The 14,335-nt window shown below is 36.4% G+C and overlaps 1 protein-coding gene across 3 annotated transcripts in view; it reads left to right on the forward strand.

Annotated features, from left to right (window-relative positions):
• Positions 1-14,335, forward strand: part of DMXL2 (Dmx like 2) — a 52,841-nt gene that overhangs the window by 3,214 nt on the left and 35,292 nt on the right. For 2 of the 3 annotated variants that reach the window (XM_065688768.1, XM_065688770.1), the window contains exons 2-9: positions 5,909-6,034; positions 7,784-7,855; positions 8,685-8,763; positions 9,361-9,514; positions 10,474-10,540; positions 12,055-12,233; positions 12,948-13,131; positions 14,072-14,246. In XM_065688768.1, the coding sequence (XP_065544840.1) occupies positions 5,909-6,034; positions 7,784-7,855; positions 8,685-8,763; positions 9,361-9,514; positions 10,474-10,540; positions 12,055-12,233; positions 12,948-13,131; positions 14,072-14,246 (1,036 nt within the window). The remainder of the gene's footprint in view (positions 1-5,908; positions 6,035-7,783; positions 7,856-8,684; positions 8,764-9,360; positions 9,515-10,473; positions 10,541-12,054; positions 12,234-12,947; positions 13,132-14,071; positions 14,247-14,335) is intronic. The other variant, XM_065688769.1, reaches the window with a different exon arrangement.

Here is a 14,335-nt window from a genome sequence, read left to right on the forward strand (position 1 = left end):
ACAGCAGACCCTGCCTAAACAGAAGGGTATCTTGTTTGAACCTCATAGTCTAACTGGCAGCTAACAACTTTTTAAAGGTAATAAACTGCTTTTCTCAAATCACAGTCGATTTTACTTAGCTCCTGTTGTTAAGCAGCTGTTTTATGTTGAGCTGCTTTCAGTCACTGACCTTAACTCCAAGTGGGATGTATGTGACCAGCCTGACTTTCCGTGATGTGGAGTAAGGTGTTTTCAGATAAAAACGATGAGCTGTTCTGATTCTGTTTGAATGACTTCTGCCCTTTGTCCAAACTCAGGGTTGTTTTTCCTCCCCCTGAAACTCTGAACAGAATATGTAGCTGTTTCCAAGATCAATCTAGGTTTAAAAAAAATAAATAAAAAAAAAAAAATCCCTAAGTATGGCAGTTACCTCCAGGCTAGATCCTATAAATATAAAAATTCCAAGCTCCCACAAACAGAAGATTAATGAATACTTACCTCTTGTAAAAGGTAAATATGGAACGCAAAACACTGATGAAAAATCAGAATGTTGGATTTTAGGCCTACCTTTACAGAAGAACTTTGATGATAGAAGGGAATTTTTTTTTCTTTCAGTTTTAAAAAGGACAAGCTTCGTGGCAGCTTCCATGCCAGTACTAACACTTGGCCTGGACCTGCCTGTAATGCATTTCAGAAGCTGTTACTGTAATTGAAAACAGCAAATTCTTCATCCAAAGCATTATGTCCACAAAATACAGTGAGTGAGAACAGGTTTCCTCTGCTGTGTAGGGTTCTCCTCTACTTCATCCTTCTTGAAAAATTTCTTATTAAAACCCTTATTTGTAAATACTTGTCATTTATTTATTATACTTACATATATACACCTGTACATAGAATCATAGAATGGTTGTAGTTGGGAAGGACTTTAAGACCATTTAGTTCCAAACCCTCTGCCATGGGCAGGGATGCCTCACACTAGACCGTGTCACCTAAGGCTCTGTCCAGCCTGGCCTCGAACACTGCCTGGGATGGAGCATTCACCACTTCTTAGGGCAACCTGTTCCACTGCCTCACCACCCTCACAGTAAAGAACTTCTTCCATATATCTAACCTGATCTTCCTCTATTTAACTTTAAACCCATTACCTCTTGTCCTATCACTACAGTCCCTGATGAAGAGTCCCTCTGAAGCATCCTTGTAGGCCCCCTTCAGATACTGGAAGGCTGCTATGAGTTCACCACACAGCTTCTCTTTTCCAGGCTGAACAGCCCCAACTTTCTCAGTCTGTCTTCCTACAGGAAGTGCTCCAGCCCCTTATCATCCCCATGGCCTCCTCTGGACTTGTTCCAACAGCTCCATGTCTTTTTTACGCTGAGGACACCAGAACTGCACGCAGTGCTCCCAGTGGGGTCTCATGAGAGCAGAATGATGGAGGGGCAGGATCACCTCTATCTGTATGTTCTCCACTGTGTCATGTTTATGTGAACTGGATTACAGACACTTAACATCTGAATCCTTACTATGTTCCCTTTTCTCTGTAGTCTGTGTGTAAGCGTATTGTAAAGTGTTTCATCATGAATTTGTCTCGAATGTCAATTTAGGGAGGTGTTCTACAGGCCACAGGCTAGTAGTGGGTTGGGTTGGTTTTGTTGGTTGGTTGGGGTTTTTTTGCCAGTTTGCATTAATGTGTGTAATTGTACTAACACTTAGCCATGGGAGCGGGGAAGTGTAAATGTATCCGTTATGAAAGTATGGAAACATTTCAGAATTCAGTTGTCTTCATCACAGGTAGGAAAGTGAAGGAATTTCTGTGTATTACAGTTACTATCCATAGCCAGAAACTTAAAGACAAATGTTGTTATACTGGAGGAGTACTATAAGGACAACACATGCTTTAATGCAGGTTTTAATACATTTTGTGATTAATTTATGTAATTTTAGATGTTTATGAATTTCTGAGGTTTTTTTAAATACCACTGTGGGCTGATTTTGTTCCCTCCACATCATTTACCTTCTTGAAGTGCCTCGGTACCCCAGATAGCACACATTGGAACTTGAAGATGTCTATTTCATTTACACCAAATTTGTAAATTGCAGGTTATAGAAAGAGACTAATCTTTCTGTAAGTGTGTGTATGTTATGTGTGTGTGTTTGTGTGCGTGTGTGTATACACACAGTGAAAAATACATAAAGAGAAAAACAAGATGAGAATGTGAAGGAATAATCGTTGCCCTGTCTATTAGTTCCAGTGTTCAACATTAAAATTAGACAACCAAACCAGAAAATATGGGCAGCTGAAAAAGAGAGATGCAAATGCTGCTTCTGTATTATTTGAAATTTGAGGATATAGCATAAACTCTTAGGACACAATGTCCTACTTCCATCTGGTGCTCCTGCATCAATTAGCGCTTTGTTGTTCATTTCAGTGGTCCCAGATTTTGAGTTAGAGCAGACATTGGCACACTACAGCTTATTAGTTGCTTATGGATCCTGCAAGTCATCCTTGCATTCTGGCTGTTTTGCAACTCCATTTAATTTTCTCTTTGAAGTTATCAGTGACATTAGAAATGGAGTTTGGCAGATACTCCATGTGGATGGTTTTTACTGCAATTGTTTCATTCAGTGACTGCATATAATTCTGTTTATTTAAGAACTCTATGCTGCTCTCATCCACAACAGTATCTCAGCATCTTATTTTCAATCTTTCCTTTTTGTATAGCTTACTAATTTTCCATTCCTTTCATCAGGCTATGCAGATTGCTGCCACAAGTATTGCGGCCACTGTTATTTCTGGCAGGAGATGTCTGTAGTGGCATGAATGATCTTCCGGAAGATGTTGTCAGCTGAATCCCTAAAAGGAAGTAATGATGTTAAATATTATGACACTTCCCCGTTCTTTGCCACTGTAGGGTGCTTCTGCTGCATTACCAGCTTAAGGAGTGAAAGGACAAAATGAAAAGAGTATTTAATAGAAATGTGTTCTGTTCAAGTATAAACATGTTCAATATATTTGAGTATATAAGAAAAGCCTCATAAAAGTAATCAAATGGAAAAGTTGTTTTTAGATGTATAAAATACAGGAATATCTTACAGTACATGAAAGTATATTGATATTTTTTGTTTTGAGAAATTTGGAGACTAAGTGTGAAAAAGTGGGCACATTAAAATGAGGGGCACCTTTTCTCAAAGGTTATAATAAATGTACTTCTTAAAGTAAATTTAAGGTTTAAGGTAAATATACTTTAATATACTGTCAAGAAATGAGACGCATTCTCAGAATAAATATCTACACTGAGAAAATTACCTCAGAACCAAGAGACAGCACTTGCTGAAGGCTGATACCCTGCTGTTGGAAATGTGTTCCAACTAAGCTCCCTAACAGACTGGATCTTCTCTGCTGGCATGACACTTAGGTGTGCTGAGTCACTTGTTGGTGCAGTGCCAAACACAGGCAAAGAGTAGGAGGGATATGGATGACAGTAATAAAAGTACCCTCAGGAAAGAGATCTCTGCATCTCGATGATTCTTGAAGAAGAAAAAAAAAAACAAACTACTGTAAACCACATCTTTAGTTCACAACCATGTTTTTTACTTAACTTTGTAAAAATGTGCTAAATAGTATAATTAGCCAGAAAAAAATATACCGCTTTGTCACTGTAATAAAAAGTGCTTATAAGGGACAGGAGGGAAACTAAAATGTTTTAAAAGGAAGACATTGAATTGTTTTGCCTCACAGAGTCAACAGGGTATTTTCTGATTCATGTGTTATTAACTGTACACACACATAAAAACATGCATGTTTGAGAATAGTAAGCATAAGCCAATTAAAGTTGAGAAGTCTTTTCCTTTGCCTGTGTCGTTTCTGAGACACACGTCCCGATCTCCTGCTAACAGGATTGAAACTAGGGGCAAATTATGTTTAGTTTAGTTTGAAATTTGCCAGTCAAGTTATCAAAACTGACAGTGAAGATAGGGTATCAGAAAGGTATAAGACCTTGCTTGAAGTGGATCTGTACCTTTTTTTACTGTATTAGGTAACTATTTAAATCATGTCTTTTAGTAGATTTGTATTAGTAGTTATGAGACAGACTATTGAAAAAAAGGTCTTTCAATCCTTTGCTGTTTTAATTGTTCACCTTTTGAAATAAATGGGAGAATCAGTTGCTTTTGAACTTAAAATTCCGAATAAGTTATTGGAACAAGAAGACCTGCTTTTATTTTTATGTCTGCTTATGGACATTCAGATCCTGGTCTCCATCATTTTCCTCTCTACTTGTGTACATTTGCTGGCCTGGCCAGCACTCCATGCCACTGATGGAGTTTGTTTTGCAACAAATTCCAATATTAAGAAGATAGGAAAACAAGAAAACGAAAATACTTTCTGTTCAATGCCACAATCCCACTTTTCTTTTTCTTACTTTCTGGAAATAATCCTATTCCATTTTAATAACAACTGATTCCCTTCCAATTGGATCTAATAATTGCATAGCCCAACCATCAGAGAGCTAGGATATTCTGTTACATAGATAATCTCCCTCTAACAGCAGTTGGGTTTTTTTCCCTTCTTCTGCTTACACTATGAATAACTCTAGTATCAGTTCCTCGGACCTTCCCAGAACAACGGCTGTGAGCTTGAGGGCTCAGACAGTACTGTTTCACTTTGTTTTTATGAGATGACCTTGGAAATCTTTTAGACAATCTATGTTCTGAACAGTTTTCTTTTTTTTTTTTGTGCAGTTGTATGGTGTGTTAATTTCTGAGGCCTGAGTTTCTGCTTCAATGCTTTTATTGCTGCTCCTTTCTTGGTTTTAGCAGTGACTGTACTTTAACTAAGTTAAACCTTTTTCTTCAGACTTACTCACTTGTTGCTCCTTCCCAGGAGGATTAGAAGTAGACGTAGCAGGTCATGAGACCTAAATTGTGCATTCTAGTTCCATCTTGCACTATTCTTTTCATGTACAAATCGATGGGCACTGATCCTGTAAATCTATAGATACACAACTTCTCATACACTTATAAAAAATAATGCAGGTAGCCTTTAAACTGATTTTAAAGTTTAAAGGAGAGGGCTAGAACTCAGGAATTTGGAAATTTGCCTGTGAAAGAAGCAGGGGACAAGTTAAAATGCCAAAGTAATTTTGTACCATCTGAAATTGACTGTCGAGGACTTGTACCCTCTGCTTAATTCATCTCTTGTAAAATTTCTGCCTACTGTATTGGAATCAGTGGAAAACTTACTTTAAGGAAAGAGAATTGTAGCTATAAATGTTTACTTTAGAAAGGCTTACTGGTAGACAGATGCTAGAGAGGATTTCTCTGCCTGAATGTGGGAGTCAGTGGAACAGATCATCTGGAGTGATTAACTTTTTAGAATACTCTGACACACTAGGACAGGTGAAGGTTGGCAGGCAGATTTATGTGATTTATTCTCCCAATAGCTGCAAGCTTTCATTGTTCTATAACTTATTCTTAAAAAAAAATAAAGTGGGGGGCACACATATTTAAGAAATTTATATGCAAATTCAGTTAGTCCACCTGAACAGCAGACTCTTGGCTGCCTTGCTCTCAGAGGCATCAAGAATTGGAGGGGATTAAAAAACCCAAACAACTAAAACCTGAAAAAAAAAAAGTCCACAAAATGAATGTATGAAAATACAAACAGAGCTTGAGTTCTAGAGTAAGTTCGAGGCTTTTTTTGTTTGGGTTTTGTACTGGTTTTATTTGCTGTGATTTAAGCCCTGGAAGATTTAAGGCCTCCTTTGTTACTTGTTGCTTATTTTCGCAGTGCTACTGAATTGGTTAGGATAAACCTGCTGCATAATAACACCTTGTTTAAATGGAGATTTTTACAGAGCTCTCAAACTTGTCTAATATGCATTCAGTTTTTTAAATAAATTTTTTCATTGTATTTCTTTTTCAAATATTTCAGGCATATGGCTCTGGTTGTGATATTGTTATTCTGGCAGATGACTTTGAATGTGTGCAAATTATTCCTGGTGCTAAACATGGAAATATCCAGGTCAGTTGTGTGGAGTGCTCCCAGCAACAAGGCAGGGTAAGGATTTTAATAAATTCCTATAGTTTTGTGGGTTTTTTTAACAGAATACTCTAAATGAAATAAACAGCAATATAATACATTAAGGTTGTTAATGAGTTAATTTCATGGCAAAGATCTTATTTTACTGATCTGTAACTTTGAGTAACACTTTGAGGTTTGTGTTACGCAGAGAATTGTTTGAATTTAATAGTATGGGTGTGTTGTTTTGGGTTTTTTTTTGGGGGGGGGGGCGGGGGGGAGGGAGAGGATAGACATTTTGTAACAATGGGTTTTATTCCTTTCCAGGACCTGCAATAACAGGTCTAACAAAATGTGGAAATATGTATTAGTTATAGTATAGTATCAGAACTGGAATGGTACTGAAATGGTTGTTATTGTTTCCACTATTGTATACTTTCATCTAGCTAGCGAATATACAGATAAATATTCATTTATACATATATATACACACATATGTGTGAGTGGGTGTTTGTGTCCTCCAAAGTAATGAATTAAAAATACTTTATTTTTCAGAAAAGCTTAGGCATGTTTAATGTGTTTAGAAGTGCTACAGCATGAGCAGTCACAACTGCGAGGGCCCTTGCCTGGCTATGTGGTTTTATTTTTAATCCCTAACAATGATAAAGAGGCAGTTCATGTTACTGGGAAAAACTTATAAGTTATCGTAATGCACTGAGCAAATTTTGTTTGTCAGTTGTCACTGCTTTACTAATATTAGCTAGTTAAAAGTTAGTTGTAGTATTGAGAAAGCCCTAGTTAGGGTTTGGGCAGGTTTAGTCAACAAGGCCCCTGCACAGCAGCCAGGCAGTCCCAGTAGGATTGGAAGAGAGATTCCAGCTGCACAGGTGGCCCCTGCAAGATCATCATGACCCCCTGGGTGATTCTGCATTCAGGACTCTGAACTCAAGGACTGTTGTTTTTTGTAGGAGTGTGTTGTTGCAGCCTCCTTCCACTGCCCTGAAGAGGAAATAAGATTTCCTAATAAATATTTTGAAACTTTTACATAATTTCTGTATTGAGGAAACCAGATCTTGAATGGGAAGAACTGAGACAAGTCTTTTAAGAATCTTTTAAGGAAGGAAAAGGATTTTTAAAGGTAGTCAAAAGTACTCATAAGCACATGAGTATTAGCAACCTGACCAGATAGATTCCCAATAAAGACCATTTTGTGTAGGGAGGTTTCTGTGGGTAAAAGAAATTGAGGGGTTCAGTGGTACAAGTACTTCAGTTTTTCCATTTACCATTTATCTCCCTCAAAACATACTTAAGTATTCAAAATAGAATTACATTTCTTCCCATTTCTCATAATTATTGTTTGTTCAGTGGTACAGAATAGAATCTGGGAACACAGAGACCCAGTCACTAATAATTCATTTATTAATTACCTGTGAAGTAGACAGAACATGAGCAGAAGTAGTAAAGGCATCAGCTTTCCCTTATGCATTAACAATAGTTACCCTAGAAGAATGTATTAGATCTGACAGTGTTTATCCCACTGAACAAAGTGTCTTCCCTACTCAGAGTTAAAATCTTAAAGATGGGCTTGTTCAGAAGGGTGTATTTCTCAACTTCCTTAAGAAAGTAGACATATAATTAATGACATTTGGATTCATTTCATTTTTCTTGAACAATGACACATAGAAGAGGTACTGGAAGTTCTTTAGCTATTTTGGAATACTGAGGAGTGGTTATACTTATCTCCTAACCTTACACTTTGAGTCTTCAGTGTTACTTTTTTCTTTCCAGATTGCAGCATCATATGGGAATGCTGTTTGCATTTTTGAACCACTTGGTATAAATTCTCATAAAAGAAACAGTGTAAGTATGTATTTCATGCTTGTAATTTGGTTTAGGCTCTTAGAAGAGGCAAAAGTCTGTCTGCCAGTTATTAAATTACATTGGCACATGAAAGACTAGTGGATAAACATTTTCCACCATCCATAATAAAATTGGATGTATAGAGTCTTCCACTGCATGAATCAAACTGGGCGCTCTGCACATCTGCTAAGTTCACAATAACATTCTTGAATCTCATACTAGAATGACACGGTGACACATTTGTGATTCTATAGCTTGAAGAGATCATCAGACTTGTGGTACAGAAATATGGCTTAGACTTGTATATATGTACCCAGGCTTGTATTAACTGCACAGCCATAGCTGAGCACTCAAGCACTACGTATGTTCTTGGTATGGTAGATGCTCCATCCCTGGCAGTGTTCAAGGCCAGGTTGGACAGAGTCTTGGGCAACATGGTCTAGTGTGAGGTGTCCCTGCCCATGGCAGGGGAGTTGGAACTAGATTATCTTAAGGTCCTTTCCAGCCCTAACTATTATGTGATTCTCAAGCAGGTTTCACAATCTTTGTTCTATCTATACTGACATCCTGTATACTGTTATATGACCTAGCTAAAGTAATCTACATACATATTTATATCTGTGACAGGTCCTGGTGTGATGCATAGAGCATTTTAAGTTTTATAAAACAATTAAAGAAATTATTAAAACTAGATTCAGACATCTGCCACAGCATCCTGAATGTTTTTGCAACAGACTTAATACCAGTTTCATAGGGAAAGAATGAAATACCAATGTTTGTATTTTGCTGTTGATGTGAGAATTAATTCTTTACTGTTTTTAAACCACAGCAACTAAAGTGTCAGTGGCTTAAAACTGGGCAATTCTTCCTCAGTTCCATGACTTATAACCTGGCATGGGATCCTCAAGGTAATGTGAAGTTTGTGCAGTATTTGTTCAACATTTGTAGTTAGGAGACCTTGTACACAAACTGTTGTTATTGTAGTAAAGTGAGAACATGAATATGGAAATTTTAGATTATCTGTTCTTAGGCAGGGTTGCATAAAATGTGAGGCTACATTTAACATTTGTGAAGATGTTGTGCCAAGTGTTTGAATCTCTTACGCAAGATCTTAGTTTGGGAATCACAGTGTTAAGTTGTTAACTGACTTGAATTACCATAGATAATCGTGTAGACATAATTTTATCACAATTAAAATCAGCAGTGTACACGGACACAGATTTTTATAAGATGTGTGTTTGAGATGTAATGTTGCTTACTTAATATGATTTATCATTTGAAGTCACAAAAAAACACATGTTCTTTCTTAAAACATAAATTCAAAATGTTTTAATAAAAACAGCTGTATAATATGATTGAATACCCTATCATATTTAAAACTGAATTTATAAAGTTGAGTTTTCAACCTGTTTTGAATAATTCTCAGCAAAACGTGATGACAGGCTTAATCTTTCAATATACATGCATCATCTTGCCTTCACAGCTTTGCTATTACTCACTTTCAGGTAACAGGCTGCTGACAGCAACTGACTTTTTGCAATTGTGGGCCCCTCCATCTAGTGACATTCTAGAAGAAGATGATGATGATCCTGACAATCAGGTCAAAGACGATAAAGTTCTTCCAGTTCTAAATGACTGGAAATGTGTCTGGCAGTGCAAGTGAGTGAGATAATTTTTATTTTAAGACAAATTGCAGTGCCACCTCATTTATCAACCGTATCTTCTTTCCAAAACCATATTTTAAAATGTGCTTTTAAATCAGCTTAAAATACCATAAAAATCCACATGATGTAAGTTATTCCAAGTAAAAATTCCTCACTCTTGCAAGTGACCTATCACCAGACCAGCTAGTCAAAGGCTTACCCAGACGGTAGCACTGGCGATGTATCAAAATTGTCACTATTTTCTTTGAAAGTGGTGTTGAGATATTGGATAAGGCTGAACAGAGGAGCAGTAGCAGGCAGATATGCTACACTGATAAAGATGAGAGCTGCTTTTTGAATGTTAGCCAGAGGGTCCTGAAACATTTTGCCCAGTTCTGTTTGAGATCCATGTTATGGAAGTGCTTCATGATCAGCCATTTCTGTAAGTATACAAGCAGTCTTGGGAAGCAGCTGCCTATAAACCTGTTTTCTCTTGACTTTTTATAAGCCATTTTAGATTTTGTGCCCACAAAGCGCTGTATAGGCTACTTTCCTCTTTCAGGCATCAGACCCTTAAGCTGTAGTCACAGACAAATAATATCACAAATTATCTAGATGATGTTCACTTTCATTTCTTCCTATGATTTGTCTTCACTGGGAGTAGAGGAGTAGGTGGGACAAATTTCACTTCTGTGATGTCATTGGATGTAGCCTAGGCTTGCCATACTTAAAACAGTGTATTTTATGGGCTGTTTTTCTGTAAAATTTTGAAAATACTAATTATTTTGTTTCATTGTAGAAAATACTTCTTATGATTCTGCCATTTCTAAAGTATGCTTAAAGCAACAACTATAAAACACTAATACATTTCATTTAAGTAATGAACAGTAATATTTAATCAACTGAATATGGAATAATACTGTGGAATAAATAGACTTTACTTACAACTTAAAACTTTACTCTTGTATTCTTTAGGACTGCAGTATCAGTACATTTGATGGCATGGTCTCCTGATGGTGAATACTTTGCAACAGCTGGGAAAGTAAGGACAGAAAAAGAAAAATTGAATAAGTGATTGCAAGGGGTTTTATTTAACAAAAAGATACCTTTTGAACTGATAATACGTACAGCTCAGTGTACAAATTAGGAAAGATTTTCTATTTAGTGAATTCTGGGTTCAGTTATCAGTTCTTGACTTCCATTTCAGTTTGTGGTATTTTTTATCATATTGCTATTCATGCTCAGTTTTCAATTAATAATTCTCTTTATTGTCACCCTCTCATTTGAGTGATTCCCTTTGGTTTTCAAGTTTGGTTAGGTAAGCATTTATTGCTTGCACTTAATGTTGGTTGAACAATTAGACGAATTTTAAGAAGCTTTGTTTTCCTACACTTACTAAAGAGGACAACTGAATCATGAGCTATGTTGTTTTATGACTAAACTCTTACTTTCAACTCCTTAATAATTACTACATATAGAATCATTGTGGTTAGAAAACTATAAAAAAATTGCTTCGTTCTACATTTCCCGTGAATATACTTTTATATAGCCAAATATTTGGCGAATTAGATGAGGCAAATGGTTCCAGAATTTTCTGTCTGTAGGACAGTTCTATAATTTTCTGTCTGTAGAACATGTTAGTTGTTTCGTGAGGTAGATACACAGCCCTAATCATAATTCTTAACAGGGCTGTCTGTCAGACCTCCTCCTTGCAGAGTCTGTAGTCAGATAGTGTACTTTTTGATGCTTGTCAGGAAATACTATCTCATATCTACACTCAGATATTTGTCATTCATATCTTTATTTTATTCTGTATCACCATTCCAGCAGCAAGTCCTGATACCCAGGGATGTGGCATCTAGCTGTGTACAATTACTGTAGCCATATTAGTAATGTGGTCCTTAGCTCACATGAGTATAGTCATACTCCAGTCTCACTTAACAGCATTAATAGTATTACTGTTTCAGCATTTCAGTTCTGTTTCAATAATTACATCAATGGTGCCCAACCATTTAAACCAGGAAGGTAGCATAGGCTGTGATGGTGGAGGGTAAGGTTGTAATATGCATCTGCTCCTCCACTCTGTGCCTGTACTCAGTAGGTACAGTGCTTTCCATGAAAGTCAGGCTTCCTGTGCATGGCAACCAACATGAGTTGTCTCAGTGGAGAAACTGACTATTAATGAACTTAACATTGTAGTGTTAGTAGCACTTAGTTAGTTTCTGGCTTCTGTCTTTGCAGGGAAATGGACGTGGCATTTTAAGCATTCATATGTGCTAAGCAGAAAATGCACAGTGAACCAAGAGAAAAGTAGGGGGCCAATTGGACTGCAAGAAAAAGTCCTTATAGGAGTGGACTATTGCCAGCAGAATATTTCTTCAGTCCTGTAGCTTATTCCAGGAGGACCATCAATGAAATAAGTGGTCTCAGAAATGGGTTGCCTGGAAAAGTGCAAACAGTACCAGAACAGCAGTTTCCTTATTATTTGGGACTTTATTTTTGTGATATTTTTAATTATAGCTAGCTAACCCCATGTTTTTTTATTGCTTTACCTAGAATGACTGCCTCTTAAAGGTTTGGTATCCTATGACTGGTTGGAAGTCATCTCTTCTGCCCCAAGAGAATGAAGAAAAGAAAAAAAGCTCAGGGGTTGTCAACTTCGCATTTGTTTATTTGGCGCATCCTCGATCAGTGACAGGATTTTCATGGCGTAACATTAGCAAGTACATGCCCAGGTTCGAAAGTTTTCTTTTTAAAAAACCCAGGCAAGGCTTTGAAAAGTATTTTTTTAACACTTTGCTTAAAGTTTGGCCATCAAGAGCATGATTAGATTTCTCTGCGTATACTTGGTGGAAATAAAACGTATTAACATCTTCCCATAAGCTTTTGTATTACCTAGTACAATAGTGATAGTCATGTTAACAGGTGAGATTTATTCTAAAAGATAGTCTAAACTTTATTGCCTTCTCAAGGTATGCCAGGAAGCATGAATATAAAGCTTTGTCTTCACCAATTGGTGCTATGACATTGGAAATAAAATACTTATTTAAATGATCAGCATTTAGTAAGCTAATTTGTATTGTGTATACTGGTTATTAATTAGTTGTTCAATTTAACTTTTAGTTATTTAGTAAAAATTATGCATTCTTCGCATAGTCCAACAAGTCATATAGTTGAGGCAGTTTGATAACTGCAGTTTTATAATAACTGTTCATTTATCAAATAATAATAATTCCATGTTCACATGCACTTTTGCCAACAGTCAGTATGTTTTGCCAAATCCAAAATGGGTTTAGCAGCATGCCAGAAATCACTAGTGATATAAAACCTTTAGTTAGCAGAGAGGCAGAAATTTGGATGAAACAACAACTACTCTTCTCTAATTTCCACTGTGTCCATATAACTAATTTAATTGCATTGGGCAGTAACCTTGATATGTCTCTTGTTAGGGGTTTGGTCTGTAACGTGTTACTCACATCTTGTCTTGATGGCATCTGTCGGCTTTGGTCAGAGACATTGCTACCAGAAGATACACTTCTTGGTGAGCAGATCTGTGAAACCAGCACTTCCAGCATTAGCAGCACCATCTCTCCATCTGGAAAGCAAAAGGACAGTATACAGCATGCACTAGAGGTACAAGTAAATACTTGTCACTTTTTTATTTCAAGATTCTTAAAAATTAAATGCTTAAAGGATGTAGAATTCGATGAATGTGTATTATCTAGTTCTTATAATGATAAAAATAGTCTGAATTATTACATATCAGTTTTTGAAGTTTGTTACAAAACAATGAAGAAATCAGACTTTGCAACTCTGCACCAAAGTTCTATGTTCTTAAAACTCAATCTGCTTTTTCTATAGCTAATAGTGATGAGACGATGTTTAATATGGAATAGTGATAGTTTCATTCTGATTGGCTCTGGAAGTCTGTCATTATAGAAACACAGGAAGCAATAAATCTTTTAATTTTTAGCTATCTGATTTGATAACTGCATTTCCAAAAAGTGGTACTAGAGTGCTCAAAATTCCAGTGGCAGTCATATCAAGTTTACAGTAAGAGAAAACCTATCAATATAAAACCAAGAAAATAAAAAAACACCCCACTACTCATTTGTAGACTACTACAGTCTGATGAAGTTCTTATGTATCATGACTATCAACAAATAGGGAAAGTGAAACCAAATATGCTTTGGGCTGTTCAGTCAGTTGTGCTCTCAGCAATTTTCTATTCTCAAAAATAATTCCTTATAAAATTACATTGGAAAGGTTGCTGCTTTTAGATTGCCATAATCTTGTTTATGAAAGTTACACAAAATAGTGTGTATTTTTGTGTTGTTGTTTTAGCAGATATTAATGAAACTTTCAGAAGACTGTTAGAAGAGCTTTGCCTTTAGCTAGAACTGAGGTATACAAGTGTTACTAATCTCTGCTGAAATATATTTCAAGTAATCCTTTTCAAATTAATCTTCACGTCTTACGTAGAAAGAAGGTAAAAAGCTTTAGGCTTTACTAAGTGTGAATTTTTACCTTACAGCTTAATTTTAATTTTTTTTTTTTTTTATAAATATACCAGACAATTCACGAGTTGAAAAATATGAGAAAAGGACAAAGGAGGTCATCAGTTCTTGTTACCCATACAGATGTATTGCCAGATCAACAGGGTACTCACGAAGTTCAGCGTCACATTTCACATCACGCAAATGCACTTGGTCATTTCCACATAGCAGCAAGCATCAACCCTAATACAGGTGAAATATTACAACTGTTTATTAAACTGTAATAATATCTTTACACAAAATGGACAAAAGAAAAAAAAGGTGGGGGAGGGAGAGGAGAC

Source organism: Lathamus discolor, chromosome 8, assembly GCF_037157495.1.
Source record: "Lathamus discolor isolate bLatDis1 chromosome 8, bLatDis1.hap1, whole genome shotgun sequence".
Taxonomy (NCBI): Eukaryota; Metazoa; Chordata; class Aves; order Psittaciformes; family Psittacidae; genus Lathamus; species Lathamus discolor.